General features: G+C 41.8%; 3 protein-coding genes across 3 annotated transcripts; 2 read left to right on the forward strand and 1 right to left on the reverse strand.

Annotated features, from left to right (window-relative positions):
• The first annotated feature begins 239 nt into the window (after positions 1–239).
• Positions 240–9,881, forward strand: LOC127346039 (ABC transporter D family member 1). Its single transcript, XM_051372569.1, has 25 exons — positions 240–452; positions 550–832; positions 1,190–1,414; positions 2,027–2,224; positions 2,416–2,873; positions 3,456–3,594; positions 3,671–3,749; positions 3,854–4,092; positions 4,221–4,525; positions 4,617–4,728; positions 4,807–4,971; positions 5,051–5,150; positions 5,234–5,342; positions 5,740–5,830; positions 5,964–6,088; positions 6,172–6,321; positions 6,411–6,483; positions 6,731–6,911; positions 6,991–7,149; positions 8,163–8,309; positions 8,427–8,633; positions 8,868–9,022; positions 9,120–9,172; positions 9,253–9,331; positions 9,471–9,881. Exons 1-25 carry the CDS (start codon positions 391–393, stop codon positions 9,555–9,557), a joined length of 3,981 nt encoding a protein of 1,326 aa, XP_051228529.1. The 5' UTR covers positions 240–390; the 3' UTR covers positions 9,558–9,881.
• A 433-nt stretch (positions 9,882–10,314) lies between these two features.
• LOC127346041 (protein COFACTOR ASSEMBLY OF COMPLEX C SUBUNIT B CCB3, chloroplastic) lies at positions 10,315–11,219 on the reverse strand. Its single transcript, XM_051372571.2, has 2 exons — positions 11,045–11,219; positions 10,315–10,934 (listed from the first exon to the last, which is right to left on the reverse strand). Exons 1-2 carry the CDS (start codon positions 11,153–11,155, stop codon positions 10,428–10,430), a joined length of 618 nt encoding a protein of 205 aa, XP_051228531.1. The 5' UTR covers positions 11,156–11,219; the 3' UTR covers positions 10,315–10,427.
• A 100-nt stretch (positions 11,220–11,319) lies between these two features.
• LOC127346040 (mitochondrial-processing peptidase subunit alpha) lies at positions 11,320–15,263 on the forward strand. Its single transcript, XM_051372570.2, has 13 exons — positions 11,320–11,475; positions 11,571–11,786; positions 11,864–12,160; positions 12,260–12,427; positions 12,926–13,093; positions 13,184–13,264; positions 13,383–13,449; positions 13,664–13,761; positions 14,233–14,305; positions 14,391–14,461; positions 14,554–14,603; positions 14,697–14,809; positions 14,916–15,263. The coding sequence occupies exons 1-13, from the start codon at positions 11,437–11,439 to the stop codon at positions 14,969–14,971; spliced, it is 1,497 nt and encodes a 498-aa protein (XP_051228530.1). The 5' UTR covers positions 11,320–11,436; the 3' UTR covers positions 14,972–15,263.
• The last annotated feature ends 8,132 nt before the right edge of the window (positions 15,264–23,395 follow it).

Genomic DNA, 23,395 nt, shown 5'->3' on the forward strand with positions numbered 1-23,395 from the left:
CTCCTTACCAGCGTTCTTCATGATTGAGGGCAGGGCGTAGAGCTCAGGTTACATTACCCTGTTGAAGATATCAGTTGTTTCCCCTCCCAAAACTTTCCCAACATGTTGTGTTCAGCTAGCTTTATGGGCTGTTTAGATCTTCTCGGTTGTCAAGCCGTCTTCACATTTTCCTAGCAAACATATCTGCAATGCAATCCACTATGGATCGCTGTATAACTGTGGCCTTTTAATTTTTGCAGATTCAAATTGGATTCATCTATGCTGTACTGCGACAGGCGGCACCCTTGCTTGCCAACATTTCTGTCCTGTTGATCGTCAAGATATCCATACAGCTTAGCCTTCTAGTTTTCGCTGTCTATTTCTCTGCTTCGAGGGGGCAATCTCGCAGAAATGTCATCGCTTCAGCTGCTGCAACTAACAGAGCATGGGCGAAACCTCTTGTCTACAAGAAGGTGTGCTGATCACCAAAACAGTTTCTCTGGATTCAGTTAACCAATTTCTAGTTCTTATTAAGTTATCTTATGCTTCTTCCTCTCAAACCACATTCAGGAGAACGCTTGCAGTTGTTTCTGGCGCACTACTTGCTGGTGGAACTTTAGCATATGCACAGTCAAGTCGACGGAGGAAACATAAGGAAGAAAAGTCTTGTACTGATGCAAATGGACATACTGGGAGTAAAGCCAGCACTAGTCAAAATGGCGTTGATGGTAAAGTGGTAAAACCAAGGAAAAAGAAGAATCTATTGAAATCGTTACATTTCCTGGCTGCAATTTTAGTCAAGAAGATTGGTCCAAGTGGAACGAATTACCTTCTCGGCTTAATGTTAACAGCAGTAAGTTCTTAAATCTCTCCAGTCTGCCCGTTTCCTTCCTTGACATATCGATAGTGCTTCTCTGAGTATCAGAATTTGTATGGTCCGTAGGTACTATTTGAAGATCCCCCCTAGCATATTCTATTTGAAGATTCCCCCTAGCATATTTTGATGTTTAGTGCATTCCCAATTGTAGTCTATCATCGCCGATGTTGTAGAGTTTAATAATATTTTTTTTGTAGCTTACTAGATCTCTGACTATTTATAATAAGTTGTATCATAGTTCAGTCATTACGGAGCTTATCTGTATAAAGTGATACTGTATCCAGGCTTGTGCAACTGCATGCAGAGCATTTTTAACCAGTGAACTTTCTGCAGGTGTTGCGGACAGCCATCGGTCACAGATTAGCAAAAGTTCAAGGATATTTGTTCAAATCCGCGTTTCTTCGGCGTGTTCCGACCTTCACACGCCTTATTATTGAAAATCTTCTATTATGCTTCCTTCAGTCCACGATATATCAGACCTCAAAGTATTTGACAGGGTCCTTAGGCTTGCGCTTCAAGAAAATTTTGACAGATCTCATCCATGCTGATTACTTTGAGGTATATTGCTTATAAAGTTGAAATATCCGTACTATATGCACTGTCATATGTACTGCAAACCTTTGTTACCCTCTGAGATGAGCCGACATAATTCAGTTTGTCTGTGGAGCATTATTGGTGAATTATGAGATCATAGACTTGCAACCAGCAACTAGTGCTACACATGACAGCTGAAAGGACTAATATTTCTATTGGCCATGATATACCTGATCATGCAAAAATAATATAGTGCTGAAGTATATGGACCTGGGATGTACATTGACATCTTTTTTAGCTCTGTAAACTCTCCCTCCTAGGAGGAATGTAACAAACTCTTTCTATTCAATGAAATGAAACACAAAGGTCCTTTGCGTTTTCTCGAAAGGAAAAGAAAAGTATATGGAGGCTATGTAACTCAAGAGTTAAGTGAAGTCACTTGTCTTTCTGCAATTCACAGAAAAAAGTGAATGAAGCGTTCTATGCAATCATCGTATCTGTTCATTACCTCTTATTCTAGAGATTATCATGTGAAATTCGATAACTTTATTAGTTCATAGTTTATTCAATTGCTGATTTTTCCTGCTTTGAACCACATATTTCCTATAACTTACTGATTTTCCTTCTTTTGTCCAGAATATGGTTTACTACAAGATCTCTCATGTAGATCATCGGATCTCAAACCCAGAACAGAGGATTGCTAGTGATATTCCAAAGTTCTGCTCAGGACTGAGTGAACTTGTACAGGATGATCTGATTGCAGTTGCAGATGGGTTAATATACATCTGGCGCATCAGTTCTTATGCAAGTCCGAAATATGTTCTCTGGATTCTGGTAAATAAATTCAGTTTGAATGGCTGTTGGCCTTATTGATTTTAGTATGATGTGGAAATTCTTATGGTTAAAGAAAAATGCTCATCTATTCAGAGGGCACTATGCTGCCCTAATGTTAGTGTATAGTGTGATATTATGGCAACTAGCCTACTCCTTAAATAGATACAGTGTTAATATCCAATTGCTTTCAGGCATATGTACTTGGTGCGGGTGGCTTAATTAGAAAGTTTTCTCCTGCTTTTGGGAAGTTGAAAGGCATGGAACAACAGCTAGAAGGGGAATATCGGCAGGTTCATTCACGACTGAGAACTCATGCTGAGAGTGTGGCATTTTATGGTGGTGAGAATAGAGAAGAATCACACATTATGCAGCGGTTCCAGGCTCTTGTGCGGCACTTGAATATTGTTCTTCATGAGAACTGGTGGTTTGGCATGATTCAAGATTTTCTTCTGAAGTATCTTGGTGCCACTGTGGGAGTTATCTTGATTGTTGAACCATTCTTTGCGGGTCATCTTAAACCTTCTGATTCATCTACCTTAGGACGGGCAGAGATGTTGAGCAATCTTCGATATCACACAAGTGTGATAATATCATTATTTCAGTCTCTTGGTACCCTTTCTACCAGTTCAAGGCGTTTAAATCTTCTCAGGTAAATGTACTATCCCCTTGGGCACCTATGTCAAGGTTGATATTTTTCCAAGCTAGTAGCTGTAAATTTCTGTAATTTCATTGTTGTGAATGATCTAATGTATTAATGTTTGCATATACATGTTCATGGCTTCCATTGACTGTTTGCGCACAATATTTTATAATTCTTATGACATCATTTGACTCATATTTCGTATCTTTAACTTTTATTTACGCTTGAGATGATATTTGTTTATTTAAAGTAGTTATCTATTCACCAGTCACGTCATCAGTAAGAATCTCTCTAGTACTTTGCTATCCAGAATTGGTCTCTAGGCCCCTCTTAGGTACTTTCCTGGAATTAAATATAAAAATATTAGTTTCTGGCTTTTAAGTACTCCTTCCGTCCCATATAGGACTATACTGGTTATTATAACATCTTGTATTATAGGATGGAGGGAATACATTGGTAATTTGCTTTTATGTTTCTCAACAGTGTTAAAAATTAGAGCATTAGGCAACTTAAGGTTGTGTTTTCTCTTCAGTTAGACTTCCATCCTGCTAGTATATATAAGTTCATGCTGATAAACTCTCTGCTTGACAGTGGCTATGCAGACCGTATACATGAGTTACTGGATGTTTCACGTGAGCTATCTGGGGTTCGCGACAAATCGTTGAGTCAAAATTCTTCTGCCAAAAATTATATTAGTGAGGCAAACTATATAGAATTTTCAGGTGTTAAGGTAAGTATGATGTTGGGAGCATATACCGATTCTTATGTCTGTTCGATACCAAGATATAAATAACTGTTTCTTACAGGTGGTGACACCCTCTGGGAATGTCTTGGTTGACGATTTAACTCTCCGGGTGGAGTCGGGTTCTAATCTTTTGATCACTGGTAACGTCTCTAATTATCTATCAAATATTTGCCCCCCGAAATCTGTTCTGGAATCATGGCTGTAATGGGAACTTAATCTTGTTATGTGTCTGCTGTTATTTCAGGCCCCAATGGTAGTGGAAAAAGCTCTCTTTTCCGTGTTCTTGGTGGCCTGTGGCCACTTGTGTCTGGCCACATTGTCAAACCTGGTGTTGGTTCTAATCTTAACAAGGAAATCTTTTATGTCCCGCAGCGACCATATACAGCTGTTGGAACACTTCGTGACCAGCTAATCTATCCACTTACAGCAGATCAGGAAACCGAACCACTTAGCTACGGTGGTATGGTGGATCTTCTAAAGAATGTAATCATACTTAAACTAATATGCTGGCCGAGCTATATCCCATTCATTTTGTTTGTGTGCTTTCTTTATCCTGAGTAAGTAGTTAATAAACTTTTCTGGAGACTTACTGTTGCCTTTTTCTTTCTCAGGTTGATTTGGAATACTTGCTAGAGCGCTACCCTCTCGACAAGGAAGTTAACTGGGGTGATGAGTTGTCTCTCGGTGAGCAGCAAAGATTGGGAATGGCCAGATTGTTCTACCATAAGCCCAAGTTTGCCATCCTGGATGAGTGTACTAGTGCTGTAACAACTGATATGGAAGAACGATTCTGCAAAAGGGTTCGAGCAATGGGCACATCATGCATAACAATATCTCATCGTCCAGCATTAGTTGCATTTCATGACGTCGTTTTGTCCTTGGATGGTGAAGGAGGGTGGACAGTTCAACATAACAGGTTATATTCATGAAAGTTTGATTTCCTTTTTGTTTCTTTGACATGATGGTTTTAAAAATCTTAATTTTCTGTGATCCTCTTGTTTTTGTAGAAATGGCTCCTTCCTTCGTACTGATTCCGAGGTTGATATATTGAAGTCATCAGAAACTGAGCGCAAATCTGATGCACTTGCTGTTCAAAGGGCTTTTAGGTCCAATTCGAAGGTAGTTATGATTTCATATTGTCTGTTCTGCTATTGTTGTTCTTTGACTTGTCACTCTTTAACACATTTCATTTGCCAGGGAAATTCTTTATCGGGTCCAAAGGAACATTCTTATTCAACACAGGTCATAGCTACTTCCCCTAATACGGAAATAGAATCCACAGAACAACCACATCTGATCCCACAGTTACAGTGCTCACCGAGACCTTTGCCTGCCAGAGTTGCCGCAATGTCTAAAATACTGGTACACTGTTACATTTCCTAATCTATTGATGATTTTTATTTGACATTTCATTCTAATGATATTCTTGATTATTTGTCAGGTTCCTAAAATAATTGATAAGCAAGGGGGTCAATTGCTTGCTGTTGCAGTACTTGTACTCTCCCGGACTTGGATATCAGATCGTATAGCTTCACTAAATGGTTTGCTCTTTGTGTGTCTTCCATTACTTCAAGAGCTGGAACTTCTAGTGTACCATTAATTTACATTGTGCACATCTTGACAGGAACTAGTGTTAAGTATGTCCTGGAGCAGGACAAGGCTGCCTTCATTCGGTTGATTGGGATCAGTGTAATGCAAAGTGCTGCAAATTCAATTGTGGCACCATCACTGAGGTAAATTTTGGTTTCACGATTTTGAAGTTTGTTCCCAGGAAGCTTTGAACTTTGATAATGATAATGCGCCCGTCACAATGTTTTCTTCTAACTAAGCATCCAGACTTTTTTATATTTACTATCCATTTGACAATAATACTCCCTCCGTACTAAAAAGGATGTCTCAACTTTGTCTAAATTCCCATGTATCGACACAAGTATCTAGACAAAGTTGAGACATCCTTTTGTGGACAATGGGAGTATTATGCTTTCTGAAGCATAATTGTATGTTACCTCATGTGGTCTTGCTACAAGAACCAGCACCACTTTCATGGTCACATTTATTTTACCATTTTCTTACATTGGTAGTTGTTTTCACACAATTGATTACATGGCCTGATTAATTATTTCCTTACAGAAACCTTACCTCAAAGATTGCTCTTGGATGGCGAATTCGCATGACCAACCACCTACTTGCATATTATTTGAGAAGAAATGCTTTTTACAAGGTAAATTGCCCCAATAGAATGTACTATTTACAAGTCATGTTGTTCCAATCTGTAGCAGTGTTTCCCCTTTAATTGATGCTAGTATTTCTGTCATGATGCGTAATAGCTGAGTAGCTTGATCTCACTTTTGCAGGTATTTAACATGACAGGCGTAGATATTGATGCAGACCAAAGAATAACACGTGATGTGGAGAAATTGACCAATGATCTTGCTGGCTTAGTTACTGGAATGGTGAAACCACTAGTTGACATTCTTTGGTGAGTACTCCGTGGACTTTTGTGTTGCTTAGGTGTTCTTCTGTTAATCAGTTTTTCATAGTTAAGCTACTGCCGTTCGCCAGGTTTACATGGAGAATGAAGGTTTTATCTGGGAGAAGAGGAGTTGCAATTCTGTACGCATACATGTTGCTAGGGCTTGGTTTTCTAAGAGCCGTTTCCCCTGACTTTGGTGATCTTTCAAACCAAGAACAAGAGCTTGAAGGTTCTTTCAGGTTAGTCTCATAGTTCGTTGGATATCTGCGAATTTGGTTTCTTGTAACATAATGAGCTCCCATTATTGACCTTGTAATATGTGTACAAGGTTCATGCATGCAAGACTGCGGACACATGCTGAGTCAATTGCATTCTTTGGTGGCGGATCAAGGGAAAGAGCTGTGAGTTATTCATGCTCCTTAAGATTTGTGCACTTAATGTATTCTGATTCTTGTAAATATTATGTTTATTTTTATTTGTTGTGAAACTTGGAATCTTTATTCTAAATGACTCATATGTAGTTCAATCACCAATATCTTCTGCAAATAGATGTGAATAAAAACTGAACTCTGTAGCTTCATCTCCACATCTGGCATGTGTTAGTAAAATTATATGCCCTCACTTTGTTATTATTTTCTTATAAATCAGATGGTTGAAGCTAAATTCAACACATTGCTTAACCACTCGAAGATTCTTTTGAGGAAAAGATGGCTTTATGGTATTTTTGATGATTTCGTGACGAAGCAGTTGCCTCATAATGTGACATGGGGACTGAGTATGTTATATGCTTTGGAACACAAGGGGGACCGAGCTTTGACTTCAACTCAAGGTTGATAAATCTTGAAATGGATCCATTTTTTCGAAATTTTGCATATATAATTTTACAATATCTCATTTTGAAATTACAGGAGAGTTAGCACATGCACTGCGGTTCTTGGCATCTGTAGTGTCACAAAGCTTCATAGCTTTTGGTGACATTCTCGAGTTGCATAAGAAATTTCTTGAACTTTCTGGTGGTATTAATAGGATCTTTGAACTCGAGGAGCTTCTACAGGCATCACAAAGCAGTAAGTTTCAGTGGACTGAACTTCATTGCCAGTGTGATGTCATGCCAATGATCTAATTTTTATTTTAAATATTCTAATTTATTACCAACCTGTTGTATACCCACAGCATATGTTTGGGTCAGTAAGCTATGCCATTTGAATATAAACTGATCTTACATATCAACAGGATAACTCCTATTTTGGTTAACCATTGTGTATTTTGCCACATTCCCTTGAACTGAAATTATGAGCACTAACCGTCCATACGATAAATTTCATTTGAGCATGTTCAGTCTAGTATCATTTGATCATGTTCAGTCTAGTATCATTTGAGCATGTTCAGTCTAGTGTTATATTTGTAAACTTCGTCCAACTATGAAAAATTGTCAGTGTAGATTCCAATATGATAAATTCGTGATTGGAGGTAAAAGAAATTAAAATTCGGTGTATGTACATGGAATTTCTCTAGACACTGCAAAAACCCGTCAGTTTTTCTACCATTTGCTGGCTATTTGATATCCTTCAGTGCAACATCTCTGCTCCTTTAAAACAATTAAGTTCCATAACTGTCTAAGAAGTACCAGCATTACTGATTGTAGAAACCCTGGTACTCCAGTGATTACTCATTATCAAGGTTCTGTTAAGCGCTGAGCGAGCGTTTTGCCTCTGCCTTTTCCTTTTCTGAATGATTAAAGCGCTAAGCGCAATTACGTGATAGGCATTTTGCTTCCGCTCGGCGCCTAGGCGCACTTAAGCGTGCGTTTAGTAGCGCTTAATTTAACCCTGCCCAACCTCTTAGGAGGCGTGTAACAAGTTCTATCTTTTCAATGAAATGAAACTCAAAGATTCCTTTGAGTTTTCTCGAAAAGTATTGTTGACCACCTTGACATTGCCTGGAAGTCTGTTCATCAAATTTATCAGCTGCTGAATTATTATGTTAATACTCAGTTGATGAATTTATCAAAGTTAAAGCTTTTGCCTTGTGGTATCTTGAGGCTATGAATTGCACCTGAATATGACTGTTGTTTTTCTAGATGCTGTCATGCCTTCAAATGTTATCAGTGTGGCATCTGAAGAAACTATTTCATTCCGTGATGTTGATATTGTGACCCCATCGCAAAAGCTATTGGCTAGCCAATTGTCTTGTGATGTGTCTCAAGGAAAAAGCCTTCTTGTTACTGGTATGTCATCTGACAGCTTCTGTTTGACCTTGTATTTAGCAGCACGTCAACAATGTGTTTCTAATATCAATTAAAATAACAATGTGTTTCTAATATCTGCGATGATGTCTTCTGAAGGTCCAAATGGCAGTGGAAAGAGTTCCATTTTTAGGGTGCTTCAAGGCTTGTGGCCTGTAGCTTCTGGAAGACTCACCGTGCCGTCTGAAGGGATATTTCATGTTCCTCAGCGTCCATATACTTGTCTTGGAACCTTGAGGGATCAAATCATCTATCCTCTCTCACGTAAGGAGGCAGAGGCGAAGATGGTTACATTATTCAAAACAAGTAAGTGCGACCTAACTCTGCAATGGCAAACATCTAAGTGTCGCATTTAGATTATGTATCTTAACCTGTGGAACAGACATTTATAAACCTCCTATACTAAATTTGAAAGATGCATCAAATGTAAAATTGGTATTTCAAACAAAGTTTTAGTACGCTGACCTTCTCCTGTACTGCTATGAGCAAGGTTTGAAATTTATTTCTAGTAACATGATACTATAAATCTCGGTGATGCAGGTGGCGGGTCTGCTGCTTCCGGGTTGTTGGATGATCACCTGAGGACAATTCTAGAGAGTGTGCGTTTGGTCTATCTTCTCGAAAGAGAAGGCTGGGATGCTACCCCCAATTGGGAAGATATTTTGTCGTTGGGAGAACAGCAGCGGCTAGGCATGGTCAGTGGTTAACACTTACAGTGTGTTTCAACCTAATCTCTATACCTTCTCATGAACTAAATTGGGTGTTAACTGGGAATATTTACTTGCTTTCCAGGCTCGTTTGTTCTTTCACCGTCCCAAATTCGGTATCCTTGACGAGTGCACCAAGTACGTTTTGTATGCCAATATTTGCTGTACCTACATTTCGTTTATGAACCCCTGTGCTTAAAACCATATACTTGCTGCAGTGCCACAAGTGTCGATGTCGAGGAGCATTTGTACAGGCTAGCAACTGACATGGGTATAACTGTGGTTACTTCCTCACAAGTAAGTACTCTATTCATAATTTATCCCCAGCCTCTCGCGTCGAGACAACAATGGCGAATTGGGGTTTATTTGTTGTTTGCATTTTTCTTATTGTGAAGTGTGTGTTGCTGAAGTTTTCTCTCATGTACCTGTTTCACAGAGGCCTGCTCTCATACCCTTCCATTCACTGGAGCTGAAACTCATTGACGGCGAAGGAAAGTGGGAGCTGTGTGCAATCAACCAGTAGTCGGTGGCTGCGCCTTTAGCCACTCTCAAATGTATACTAACTTACAGTAAAATAGTCATCAGCTGCTGCCTATAAAGCCAGGACGGCAGCATCCGATTGGAGATAGAGCAGGAAAAATATACATGGGTCGTAGAAGGGAAATGTTGTTATTTTGGCAGGATAGCATGGTACATAATATTGTTGGTCTCATACAGAACACACTGTGAGATGACATTTGCCACCAAAAATGACTGGTGGCGTGTAGCAATTATTTTTATACACACGGGCACGAAGTGTGCCCTTGTAAACGGTGGCTAGTATAATTCCATCTTCCTGATGTCAGTTGCCTTGCACTGTTCTTGCTCTATTTTCTGCGAGTTGGATGTTGATTCTGAAACTGTTGTTTTGGCATCAACTCTGGGACTTTTCTTTTTTAATATTAATAGTAATCCACTGAGTAGTGGTTGCAATCCCAACTCTGGGACTTGCTGTGTCGATTTCGTATACTCTGGGATTATACGAATTAAATTGGACCGTTTTCACAACTCCTATTTTAAGGCCACCTGTTGCAACTTGTGCATATTTCTTCTTGGCAACAAAAGGCAACTCCTTTTCATTTTGTTTCAGCTGGGAATGTGCAGCTTTGCTGCTAGTCTCCGAGACTGGGGATGAGTCGAGAAACAGTTCAGCCCAGCTCCTGCAGGTTCTCATTCCCACTCAACTAAGCTGAACTGTTTCTTATGGAAAAGTTCAAACTCAAATTCGAACTAGCAAGCTATTACAGAACTGTTATCTTTCCCCTCTGTTGAAACGATCGTACACACACGAGCTCATTTACATCGGCCAGAGAATGTATAGAAACAAAAATACAGTGCTTTCCTAAGCTAAAAGCTACTTGGAGACCTGCTGGGAGAGGAGGACGAGGAGGCCCTGCGGCCCGACGAGGATCTCGCTGAGGAAGCTGACGAGTCCGAACCAGACTACCGGCGTGACGTCGACGCCGCCGAGCGGCGGGATGAGCTTCCTGGTGGCGGCGAGGATGGGCTCGGTGGGCGCGTACGCCAGCACGTAGGGGAACTTGGTGACCGGCAGCCTCGGGTACCACGACATGACGATCCGCGCGATGAACAGGAACCCCAGCGCCGACAGCGCCGGCCCCGCCACCCCGATCACCACCTTCGCCGTCGCCGGGTCCAGGTCGCCCAGCACCACCATCGCCGCCCCGTAGTGTAGCTGCGTTGGCTCGTACGCCGCCGGTGCGGCGTGGCACGGCAGGGCGGCCGTGCTCGTAATGGCCGCCGCCGTTGTGGCCATGGATAGCAGGTGGCCGTGAGCTCCTCTGGTGATCGGCTTGCACGGCGTGCCCTCGCTTCTTGCTTCCGGCCGCGTCTCCATGTCCTGATCGAAAGGATAATGAATGTAAAAAATAACAGGGCGAAATCCAGGTACTACCTCGATCCTCTGACTAGGATTTCCAAGAAGAGGAAGTAAGCGAGCACTCAACCAACCTTAGCGCGGCCGCCGGCGCCGGCAACGGCGCAGCACCTCGTGGACGGCCCGCCCCTCGCCGGCGAGAACAGCAGGGAAGGCTGCGGAGCCACGAGCATGGCGGCCTCCATGAGAGCCGGAGAAGAGGAAAAAACAGTGGAGAGCGAGAGCAGCGGTCCGTGGCCTTCGTCTGCTGCTCCGAGGATAAGGCGGCGACGAAGAACCATGAATTCTCTTGGGCTCTTTCTGCCAGGCCCAAGATAGGTTCAGGCCCAGTGGAGGAGCACTAATAACCCTACGGCCCAGCAAACCAAATCGAACCCAAACTATTCTTTTCCCCTTCTTCCCCTCCTCCACGGCAGCAGCTGCTCCCCCTCCTCGCCGGCGGCTCCCTCCTCCACCCGCCGCCGCGATGCTCCGGCTGCGCTCCTCCGCTCGCCTGCTCAGGAAGGTGCCAACCGCCTCCCGCTTCTCTATCTGTACGGGTTAGTCGTCTTCGCCCCCTTGCCTGCCTGCTCGTCTCACGGTTGCGCGGATGGATTGCAGCTATGCGAGGCGTCGCGGCCGCTGGGGCGGCGCGAGGTCCAAGGCGCGCCGACGCGACGGCTCTCCGGCGCCGCCTCGGCCGCGCGGACGACCTCGCTGCTGCGCCCTCTGCCGGGGCTGGACCTCCCGCCGAGCCTCCCCGACAAGCTCACGCGCCTCCCGACCCGCGTCACCACGCTCCCCAACGGCGTGCGCGTCGCCTCCGAGGACCTCCCGGTACGACCACAACCCCCTCCCCCTTCCAATCCCACACCATCTCCTCCCGCAACCGCTGACGCTCCGTGCCGCGGCAGGGCCCGTCGGCGTGCGTGGGGGTGTTCGTGGCGTCGGGCTCGATCCACGAGTCAGCAGAGTCCGCCGGCGTCACGCACCTGCTGGAGAAGCTGGCGTTCAAGGACACGGCGCACCGGAGCCACATGCGGATCGTGCAGGAGGTGGAGGCCACGGGGGGAAACGTCGGCGCCTCCGCGTCCCGGGAGCAGATGGTGTACAGCTACGACACGCTCAAGGCGTACATACCCCAGGCCGTCGAGCTGCTCCTCGACTCGGTCCGCAACCCGCTCTTCCTCCAGGAGGAGGTGGACCGGCAGGTACTGAACATTTTCATGGGTACAGTGTCTCTGTCACAACCTGTAACTGGTTTGTTGTGGGCGCTGATTATTGTGGTTGATGTGCTGCTTGCTTTTCAGCTGGCCCTCGCTCGAGAAGATGTCCAGGAGATGCAGAAGAACCCCGAGAGGTTTCTCCAGGAAGTGCTTAACCTTGTTGGATACGAGGGCGCTATTGCAAACCCGCTTATATGCCCCGAGGAGGCTCTTGAGACAATCAATGCCGATATTATTAAAAAGTTTTATCACGTAATGCTTCTGACTTTTGACTTCTGCATTCGTATCATGGACATGACTTTGCTCCTTAGCTGCTCGCATTTACATAGTTTTTGCTAGAATGACCATGTATCTGAATATCTGTATGATAACAACATGCTCGTGACCATGTAACATCATTTGCTCACTTTGCTTCGTATACTTTTCTCACTACTCTGTATATGTAGTTTCCAAGGTTTCTTTATATTTTTCTAGTTATCACATAATAAATTATAGTAACTGATTTGTATACAACTGATCCAGTGCCAGGCTGCCAGCCACAGCGATAGAATTTAAAATAATAAACAGGATTGTGCTAACTCTACAACTTTATGTACAGACTACAAATCATGATTGTTTGTAGAGCATGCCGAAACCGTGCATGCTGCTGTCTCGCAATACCTTAGATACCATAGGATTGTTTTGACATACTCTACAATTCGATGAATATGCTTCGTTCAAAAAACGTGAAGAGTTGCTATTTCTATACAGGAAAACTTCACTGCTGATCGTTTGGTTCTAGCAGCGTCAGGTGTTGACCATCAACACTTGTTGGATGTTGCAGAACCTTTGATGTCTGATTGGCACAAGGGATCCCCTATGGAAACACCAAAGTCGACATATACAGGTGGTGATTTCAGGCACTCAGCAGAATCAGATGTAATGTATTTTCTAACCGAATGTTCCCTTTTGAGTTTTGAGGTCCCCTTATGTTCTAGCTTGAAATTTTCTTCATCTCTTTGCCTGCAGATGACACATGTTGCGTTGGCATTTGAAGTGCCAGGTGGCTGGCTTCAAGAGAGAGATGTTACAACTATGACCGTCATACAGGTATAGCTAAGGATTGAGTATTTGATAGTAATGATCTGGTTTATATTGACATCTGCATCTTCATATTCTAACAATTAATTCCTGAATATTCTTATGCAACGACAATCATATGTTGAAGACCTTAATGGGTGGTGGTGGCTCATTTTCTTCTGGTGGTCCTGGAAAAGGGATGCATTCACGACTTTGTAAGTCATGAACACACTGCATTGTTTATCTCTAGTAGGTTTGCCGTAGTGTAAACTAATTAGATTGTGGTTGTTCCAGTAACTGTTTTTTAGATTTCAGCATAGTGCCAATGACTGAACTATCTAGTTTATCTTTTGCAGTTTGGTTATTTAATCTTTTAAGGGGGCGAATGCTTTATGGAAAAGGCTAAGTTTGACTGTTGTTTCCTTGCAGACTTGAGAGTCCTGACTAAATATCACGAAGTCCAAGCATTTTCAGCATTTAGTAATGTATATGATACCAGTGGCCTCTTTGGCATCTACTTGACAACGGTGAGCTAATCCATCGACGTCAATTTGTGGACTTAAGTATTGCTTTCCTGTGTTGTGCATCAGGACCTTTCCTACATCTACTTTTATTATCGTGTTAGCATGCCTGCTTTTCCCCCAACATGACTTCCACTCTCTAGTGACTTCCTGCTGGTGATATATGATTGTGAAACAACCCAGTAGAAGCTGAAGAGAACTTAGATGTGAATTAGTGTTTGTACACAATTACATGATGATTTCCTTAAAAAAGTTAACGTGATGATTGTATATTTCATGTGAGCTCTATTTGTTTTTTTTGCTTTCTCATAGGGAAGCTATGATGCTAATACGTATCAATGTATGCCATCTTATAATGGTTAATTCTAGCATGAAACATGGTGGTTTGGATTTTGATATTTTAATGTCGCTGGCTTTGGCTTTTCGTTTTTGATAGGATGTTTAATGTTATTTCTTGTCCATTTTTAATTGTTCCAGCCACCAGATTTTGTGGCAAAGGCTGTTGATGTCGCGATAAAGGAACTGACTGCTATCGCAACGCCTGGACAAGGTATGAGCCACTCTGTCTGGTAAATTTGTCAGAGGATTCACTGAACCACGTGTTCTAAAATATGATTTGATTTGCATGTATTCAGTGACAGAGGTTGAACTGACACGCGCGAAAAACTCAACGATTTCATCTGTTTTAATGAATCTTGAATCTAGAGTAAGTTTGGAGCCAAAAACCAGCTTGTTTCTTGTCAGGTATCATATATGATTTAAAAAAGTTTATATCCCTCTCTGAACTTTGTACTGCAGGTAATTGTTGCAGAAGATATAGGGCGGCAGCTTTTGACTTATGGTTGCAGGTAAGTCAATTTTCATCAGTTGAAACCATATTTCACGATATTGTCTCACAGAAACTCACTGATCCTGCTTTTTGTTTGTTGGCATCACCACAGGAAGCCTATTGATTCTTTTCTGAAGTGTATGGATGAATTGACCCTAGACGATGTTACAGTGTTTGCTAAGAAGTTGTTATCTTCCCAACCCACAATGGCTAGCTATGGAGATGGTATGCCCCTTAATTTCCTTTTCCTCTAGGTTTCAAATATTTCTGGCAAGACAAAATTCAGCTTATGAATTAATGTGGATTCCTCCTTGTCTTGCTCCTTGTGCAGTTGATAAAGTCCCTCCATATGAATTTGTTAGCAAGCGGTTCCAAGCGTTCAGATAGTGCCCTACCCTAACACAAAGACTTGCAGCTTCCCCTCAATTACAGCTCTCCCTGGCGATGTACTCGGAAATTTCTTTGTTTTTTACTCATATGAACCAATGATGTTAGGTCTGTAGCGACTATGTTCAAATACCGCATGCAGATGAAATGTATCATGTAGTCAGGAACACAATTTTTTGAAGTTCGTATGGGAATTTTGCCTGCTGATCTGACTATGTGGTCTCGTTGCCATGTTGAATGTTCAGTACTTATTTCATGACGATAATATACATCAGTGGCGACGTTCCAAACACTTGTTACTGAATAATTGACAAGTTCTGTCACAGGTTATCTTTGTATTTTACACCTTAATTTTGCTGGATAATTGACTAGTATGTTATAATTTGTAGCTTTGCTAACTACTACTAGCATAAATCTCTACTACTTATAAAGGCACGAAGTGCCGATGGAAAATCGAATCGAGACCGTCTATTCACTTGCATCACACGGTCCACGGTCCTTCGTTCTCCCCTCCCTACGCCAGAGTTCCGCGCCTCTCTTCACGCTAACCTTCCATAGGAGTACATCTCATCCCCTCGCACCCGACGCACACAAACCCATCCGGCCATCCTTTGGCATCGCACGAGCCCCGCGCGGCCGCCGCCATCCACATTAGTGTTGTATCCCGCGATGCAGAGCGGAGCTCTGCTAAGATGTTGTCTCTGCTCGCGTCGGCGGCCACAATCCTGAAGCGCTCGCCCTCATTCAACCCACCGCCATCATGTATGCGATGTCCCTGGACTGGCGCGCCCTCCCGTAGCTTCGTGGGAGCCGGCGCTTTCTCTCCGTATTAATCCACTGGTCCAGCACGTCCGCCAAGGTTAGCATACCCCATGCCAGGGACTTCGACTCCGCCCGGATAATCAATCAGTAAGCGCCATCTGAGACAGGTTGTTTTGATTTTTCCAGATGTTCGACGAATTTCCTCCCAAGACAGAGGCGTGTATTTTCGCTGTATATGGATTAGACATGGGAGATGGAAAAGCAGATGGGGTTTCGATGGGAGAAGCAGGAGATCATGCACGCATGACGCATCTCATGGTGTGACATTCCTGAGTGCTCAGCACCTTGTTTTCTATTTCCGTATTGCGATGTGGCATGCGTGATGTATGGCTGAATTGCTCAGATGGCTTTTCGGCAACAAGACGCAGGCTTTTCTGGATTGTCGGCGAAGACTTGCAAGGTTAGTGTACTTTGTCGTCTTTGTTTCTCACAGGGGCGTTGTATAAATTTTGTTTCCATGGGTTTTAATTATTTGTTATGAGGTTATTTCTGAAACCAGGTCATGTCTTACTAGACTTAATATCGTTTCTAGATTTAAGTATTGTGGAATCTCCTTTCGATTTGTAGGTCAGGACTCCTCATTGTTCTGGTTTGTTTGTAGTTTGCACATGAGATTTGTGCTTTGGTTATTTCCATGTTATAATCTTTTTTTTAAGAGAGTTGATGTGTTGCAATCATTTATGACCTTAACTGCTGTATATTTGCCCCCTCACAACCTTCTATCATTATTATATTAGTGGACAATTGCAAAGTAACTGCCATCAATGAGTGTCTTCAATGGAAGCTAAACTTATTTTTGGTCATGCTTGTAATATTACAGGGGTGGCTGATAACCCACAAGTATAGTGGATCGCAGCAGTCTTCGAGGGAAGTAAAACCCAATTTATTGATTCGACACAAGGGGAGGTAAAGAATACTTATAAGCCTTAACAACTGAGTTGTCAATTCAGCTGCACCTGGAAAAGCACTAGTAACAGGGGTGATGTGAAAGTAGCAGTGATATGAGAGCAATAGTAACAGTAACTCAGCAACAGTAGTAGTAACACAGGAGTAATGGCACCAGAAAATAGTTGATACTACTTCCAATGACATATAGAACGAGTATATGATGATGAGAGATGGACCGGGATTCCCAGCGATCTATACTAGTGGTAACTCTCCAATAACAAGTGACAAGTGTTGGGTGAATAAATTACAGTTGGGCAATTGATAGGATTCAAAGCATTAAGACAGAACATCCAGATTATTAATCATGTAGGCATGTTTTCCATATATAGTCATACGTGCTCGCAATGAGAAACCTGTACAACATCTTTTGTCCTACCAGCCGGTGGAGCCGGGCCTCAAGGGAATCTACTGGATATTAAGGTACTCCTTTTAATAGAGTACCGGAACAAAGCATTAACACTCCGTGAAAACATGTGATCCTCATATCTAAGCCTTCCCCTCCAGTTGTCCCAATTTCTGTCACTTTGGGGCCTTTGGTTCCGGACATAGACATGTGCATACAACTTGTAGATACAATCTAAGCAATAATTATAGAGCTTAAATCTAAGATCATGCCACTCGGGCCCTAGTGACAAGCATTAAGCATAACAAGATTGCAGCAACAATAACTTCACAAACTTTATAGATAGACTAATCATAATGTATCATCCATCGGATTCCAACAAACACAACACCGATTACATCAGATGGATCTCAATCATGTAAGGCAGCTCATGAGATCATTGTATTGAAGTACATGGGATAGAGAGTACCAACTAGCTACTGGTAGAACCCGTAGTCCATGGGGGAACTACTCACGGAGCATGATGGAGGCGGTGGCGTCGATGGAGATGGCTTCCGGGGGCACTTCCCCGTCCCGGCAGGGTGCCGGAACAGAGACTTCTGTCCCCCGAATTGGAGTTTCGCGATGGCGGCGGCGCCCCTGGAGTCTTTCTGGAGTTTCGTCAAAAGGTATCGCGTTTTTAGGTCGAAAGGGCTTATATAGGCGAAGAGGCGGCGCAGGAGGGGCAACAGGGTGCCCTCCCCATAGGTCGGCGCGGCCAGGGGCTGGCCCGCGCGACCCTATGGTGTGGGGGGCCCAGGCCTCCCCTCTGACTCCCCTTCGGTGTCCTGGTCCGTCTCGGTGAATTATGATGTTTGGTCTTCGTTTCGTCGAATTCCGAGAATATTGCCCGAACAGCCTTTCTGGAACCAAAAACAGCAGAAAACAGGAACTGGCACTGTGGCAACTTGTTAATAGGTTAGTTCCGGAAAATGCATGAAATCATCATAAAGTGCAAGCAAAACATGTAAGTATTGTCATAAAACAAGCATGGAACGTCAGAAATTATGGATACATTGGAGACGTATCAGCATCCCCAAGCTTAGTTCCTACTCGTCCTCGAGTAGGTAAACGATAAAAAGAATAATTTCTGTAGTGACATGCTACTTACATAACCTTGATCATACTATTACAAAGCATATGAGATGAATGAAGTGACTCAAGGCAATGATCTATAGTTGCTAACAAATAAATAACATATAGCAAAACTTTTCTGAAGAGTACTTTCAAGACAAGCATCAAAAGCCTTGCATAAGAGTTAACTCATAAAGCAATAGATTCAAAGTAATGCATCGAAGCAACACAAAGGAAGATATAAGTTTCAGCGGTTGCTTTCAACTTTCAACATGCATATCTCATGGACATTGTCAACATAAAGTAATATGATGAATGCAAATAAGCAAGTATGTAAGAATCAATGCACAGTTGACACAAGTGTTTGCTTCTAAGATGGAAGGAAGTAGGTAAACTGACTCAACATAAAGTAAAAGAATGGCCCTTCGCAGAGGGAAGCATTGATTGCTATATTTGTGCTAGAGCTTTGGTTTTGAAAACATAAAGAGAGCATAAAAAGTAAAATTTTGAGAGGTGCTTGTTGTTGTCAACGAATGGTAGTGGGCACTCTAACCCCCTCGCCAGACAAACCTTCAAAGAGCGGCTCCCATGAATTATTTTTATTTTTGGGAGGCACTCCTTCCAACCTTTCTTTCACAAACCATGGCTAACCGAATCCTCGGGTGCCTGCCAACAATCTCATACCATGAAGGAGTGCCTTTTTATTTTAGTTTTATTACGATGACACTCCTCCCCACCTTTGCTTTCTCAAGCCATGGCCAACCGAATCCTCGGGTGCCGTCCAACAATCACATACCATGGAGGAGTGTCTATTTAGGTTAATTAATTTGGGACTGGGAATCCCATTGCTAGCTCTTTTTGCAAAATTATTGGATAAGCGGATGAAGCCACTAGTCCATTGGTGAAAGTTGCCCAACAAGATTGAAAGATAAACACCACATACTTCCTCATGAGCTATAAAACATTGACACAAATTGAGAAGCATTTTGAATTGTTTAAAGGTAGCACATGAAGTATTTACTTGGAATGGCAGGAAATACCACATAGTAGGTAGGTATGGTGGACACACATGGCATAGGTTTTGGCTCAAAGATTTGGATGCACGAGAAGCATTCCCTCTCAGTACAAGGCTTAGGCTAGCAAGGTTGTTTGAAGCAAACACAAGTATGAACCGGTACAGCAAAACTTACATAAGAACATATTGCAAGCATTATAATACTCTACACTGTCTTCCTTGTTGCTCAAACACTTTTACCAGAAAATATCTAGACCTTAAGAGAGACCAATCATGCAAACCAATTTCAACAAGCTCTACGGTAGTTCTCCACTAATAGGTTTAAACTCCATGAAAAAACTTAATCATGATCTACTTGAGAGCTCAAAACAATTGCCAAGTGTCAAATTATCCAAGACATTATGAGGCATTTTCTGTTTCCAACCAAATAACAATAAGTATTGTAGCTTCCAACTTTTTTCATTGAACATTAATAAGTAAAACGAAGAACAAGTGTTCATATGAAAAAGCGGAGCGTGTCTCTCTCCCAAACAAGGATTGCTAGGATCCGATCTTATTCAAACAAAAACAAAAATAAAAGCACACAGACGCTCCAAGTAAAGCACATATGATGTGACCGAATAAAAATATAGTTTCAATAGAAGTGACCTGATAAGTTGATGAAGAAGGGGATGCCTTGGGCATCCCCAAGCTTAGACGCTTGAGTCTTCTTGAAATATGCAGGGATGAACCACGGGGGCATCCCCAAGGTTAGACTTTTCACTCTTCTTGATCATATATCATCCTCCTCTCTTGACCCTTGAAAACTTCCTTCACACCAAACTTCTCATAAACTTCATTAGAGGGGTTAGTACTCAAAAAACTTGAATCCACTTTTAGTCCTGTAGTGACACATTGCAAGAACTCAATAAAACATTAGCTACAGCTCTCCACGTCTAGAAAGCCTTGCTTAAAGTCCACAAGAGACAATGCAAAAAACAGAGACAGAATCTGCCGAAACAGAACAGATGGTAAAGACAAATTTTAAAGAGGTACTTCCGTTGCTCAAATCAGAAAACTCAAAACTAATGAAAGTTGCGTACATATCTGAGGAACACGCACGTAAATTGGCAGATTTTTCTGAGTTACCTACAGAGAATCTGACCCAAATTCGTGACAGATAGAAATCTGTTTCTGCGCAGAAATCCAAATCTAGTATCAACCTTCTATTAGAGACTTACTTGGCACAACATTGCAATAAAATAAAGATAAGAAGAGGTTGCTACAGTAGTAAGAACTTCCAAGACACAACAAAACAGTAGCAAAATAAAGACATGGGTTATCTCCCAAGAAGTGCTTTCTTTATAGCCATTAAGATGGGCTCAGCAATTTTAAAGATGCACTCGCAAGAAATAAGAGTTGAAGCAAAAGAGAGCATCAAAAAGCAAATTCAAAACATATTTAAGTCTAACCCACTTCCTATGCATAGGAATCTTGTACACAAATAAATTTATGAAGAACAAAGTGACAAGCATAAGAAGATAAAACAAGAGTAACTTCAAAATTTTCAGCATATAGAGAGGTGTTTTTGTACCATGAAAATTTCTACAACCATATTTTCCTCTCTCATAATAATTTTCAGTAGCTTCATGAATAAACTCAACAATATAACTATCACATAAAGCATGTTTTTCATGATCCATAAACACATAATTTTTATCAAGCTCAAAAATAGTGGAATTAAAACTTTCAAACTCACTTTTATCAATAATATAACAAGATGATTGATCATTCTCAGTAGATATGGGACTCATAGATAAAGTCAAGAACTCTCCAATCCCATTTTCATTAGTAGTACAATTAATATTATCAAGTAACATAGGACCATCATCTAGAGCTTTATCATACACATTTGCCAAGCAAAATTCTTTAGTACCATGCATTTCGACAGCAGGCACAAACAAAGCATTATCATAAAATTTATCAAAGTAGCATGGATTATCATAGATAACAGTAGCATAATTATTCTCACAAGTTTTACTCATAGGTAATATTTCAAGAGAATCCACAGGAACATAACATTCAACCTCTTTCGGCAAGCATGGAGGACAATCAAAAAGTGTAAGAGATAAAGAGTTACTCTCATTAGAAGGTTGGCATGGGTAGCTAATCCATTCTTCCTCCTTTTGTTCATCACTCTCCTCTTCTTTTTCATCCAATGAGCTTTCAGGTTCATCAATTTCCTCCTCTTTTTCATCCAATGAGCTTTCAGGTTCATCAATTTCTTCTTCCACAGGTTCCTGCAAATTGTGAGTGCATTCTTGTGCATTAATGAGTCTCTCTTTATAATTAATGATATAAGGATTATCACTGTAACTTTCATTGCAAAAATTAAGGATAGAAGAGACATAATCTTTAAGGTCCTTACAAACAACACAAGTTTCATAATTCTTAGACATGAAGGATTCTATCTCAGAGGCTCCCATAAATATGACAAATTGTTCTACTTCTTCGAACCCAAGATGAATATAGTTATTCCAATTATAGTTCTTAATTAAAACTTCTTCACTAAAGCCACATTGAAATTTAAGATGTTTAGTATCCTCTTTAGAGCAACAATTTATATCATGACGTTTAAGCAAGATTTTAGCAATTGTATTCAATTTTTCTATCATAGCACTCATTACTTTACCCGTTCTTGATTCTCTATAATTATTATAATATTCTATAAGCTCCAAGTAGGTTGTGGGTTCTCCCATGACATCAGTTTTTAATTTTTAGGTTTTTCAAATTTTTATGGATTTTTGGGTATATAAGAAAAGTAAAACAAGACAAAAAGAAACTAGACAAAAGTAAACTAAGCAAAATAATACTAGACAGAAATAAACTAAGCACAAATAAACTAGGCAAAAGTAAACTAAGCAAAACAAAATAAAATAAAATAAAAACAGAGAGAGAGGTAGAGTGTACTCCCCAGGTGAACTTATGAGTAGAGCTATGCCTCCCCGGCAACGGCGCCAGAAAACAGTCTTGATAACCCACAAGTATAGGGGATCGCAGCAGTCTTCGAGGGAAGTAAAACCCAATTTATTGATTCAACATAAGGGGAGGTAAAGAATACTTATAAGCCTTAACAACTGAGTTGTCAATTCAGCTGCACCTGGAAAAGCACTAGTAACAGGGGTGATGTGAAAGTAGCAGTGATATGAGAGCAATAGTAACAGTAACTCAGTGTTATCACCAGAATTTGACCGGATTAGAGGTGGGCCGCGATCAAGATTGGGCTTGAAGAATATACATGGAAGAAATACATGAACCGGCCTTGTACACGAAGTTTGGGCAGTTTGCCCTTGTATCTGTAAATATAATAGGATACGTGTCGGTAAGTTAGAGTTTGGCTCGTGCACGGTTGGGATTATTCCCACGTTAGAAAGTCTACGGACTATAAATATGTATCTAGGGTTATCAAGAAAGACAACAATCACGTTCATCACAAACCAATCTTGGCGCATCGCCGACCCCTTGTTTCGAGGGTTTCTTCCGGGTAAGCATCATGCTGCCTAGATCGCATCTTGCGATCTAGGCAGTATACGTTTATTCGTTATCCATGCGTTGCTCGTGCTAAAGCCTTGTTGATGGCGAGCAACGTAGTTATCATAGATGTGTTAGGGTTAGCATTGCTTTACCGTGCTACATGTTTTCGTCCATGCAACCCTTAGACGTCTAGCCGTCCTTACACCTTTCTTAGGTGTAAGGGCGGCACCTTGCTTGATAATTGTTTAGTAGATCTGATCCGTTATGATCGCTCCTTGATTCATCAAGGATTAGTTTAATATCTGCATAGTTAGGCCTTACAAACGGGTTGAATGATCCAGTAGCACGTAGGGTGTAGTTTGCTAACCCTAGACAAGATGTTCCGGGGATCAACTTAATGTTGGTTTTTAGGCCTTGTCTAGGGTCGGTTTATTATCACCGTGCGTGGCTGCCAGGCTCAATCACGAGTAGGATGTTCCGATTATGTGGTGAAAACCCTAGATCGTCGTAGGTCGTTTTAGCTTTGTTTTGATCAAGCAGGACCACCATGCAATCGTAAACCCCATACGAGTCATGGGTGGATCGGCTCCTTGAGCCGATTCACAGGACAACCTGAGAGCCGATCGAGGCTCGTATTTAATGTTTACGTGTATGCCATGCAGGAAACTAA

Source organism: Lolium perenne, chromosome 3 (assembly GCF_019359855.2).
Source record: "Lolium perenne isolate Kyuss_39 chromosome 3, Kyuss_2.0, whole genome shotgun sequence".
Taxonomy (NCBI): Eukaryota; Viridiplantae; Streptophyta; class Magnoliopsida; order Poales; family Poaceae; genus Lolium; species Lolium perenne.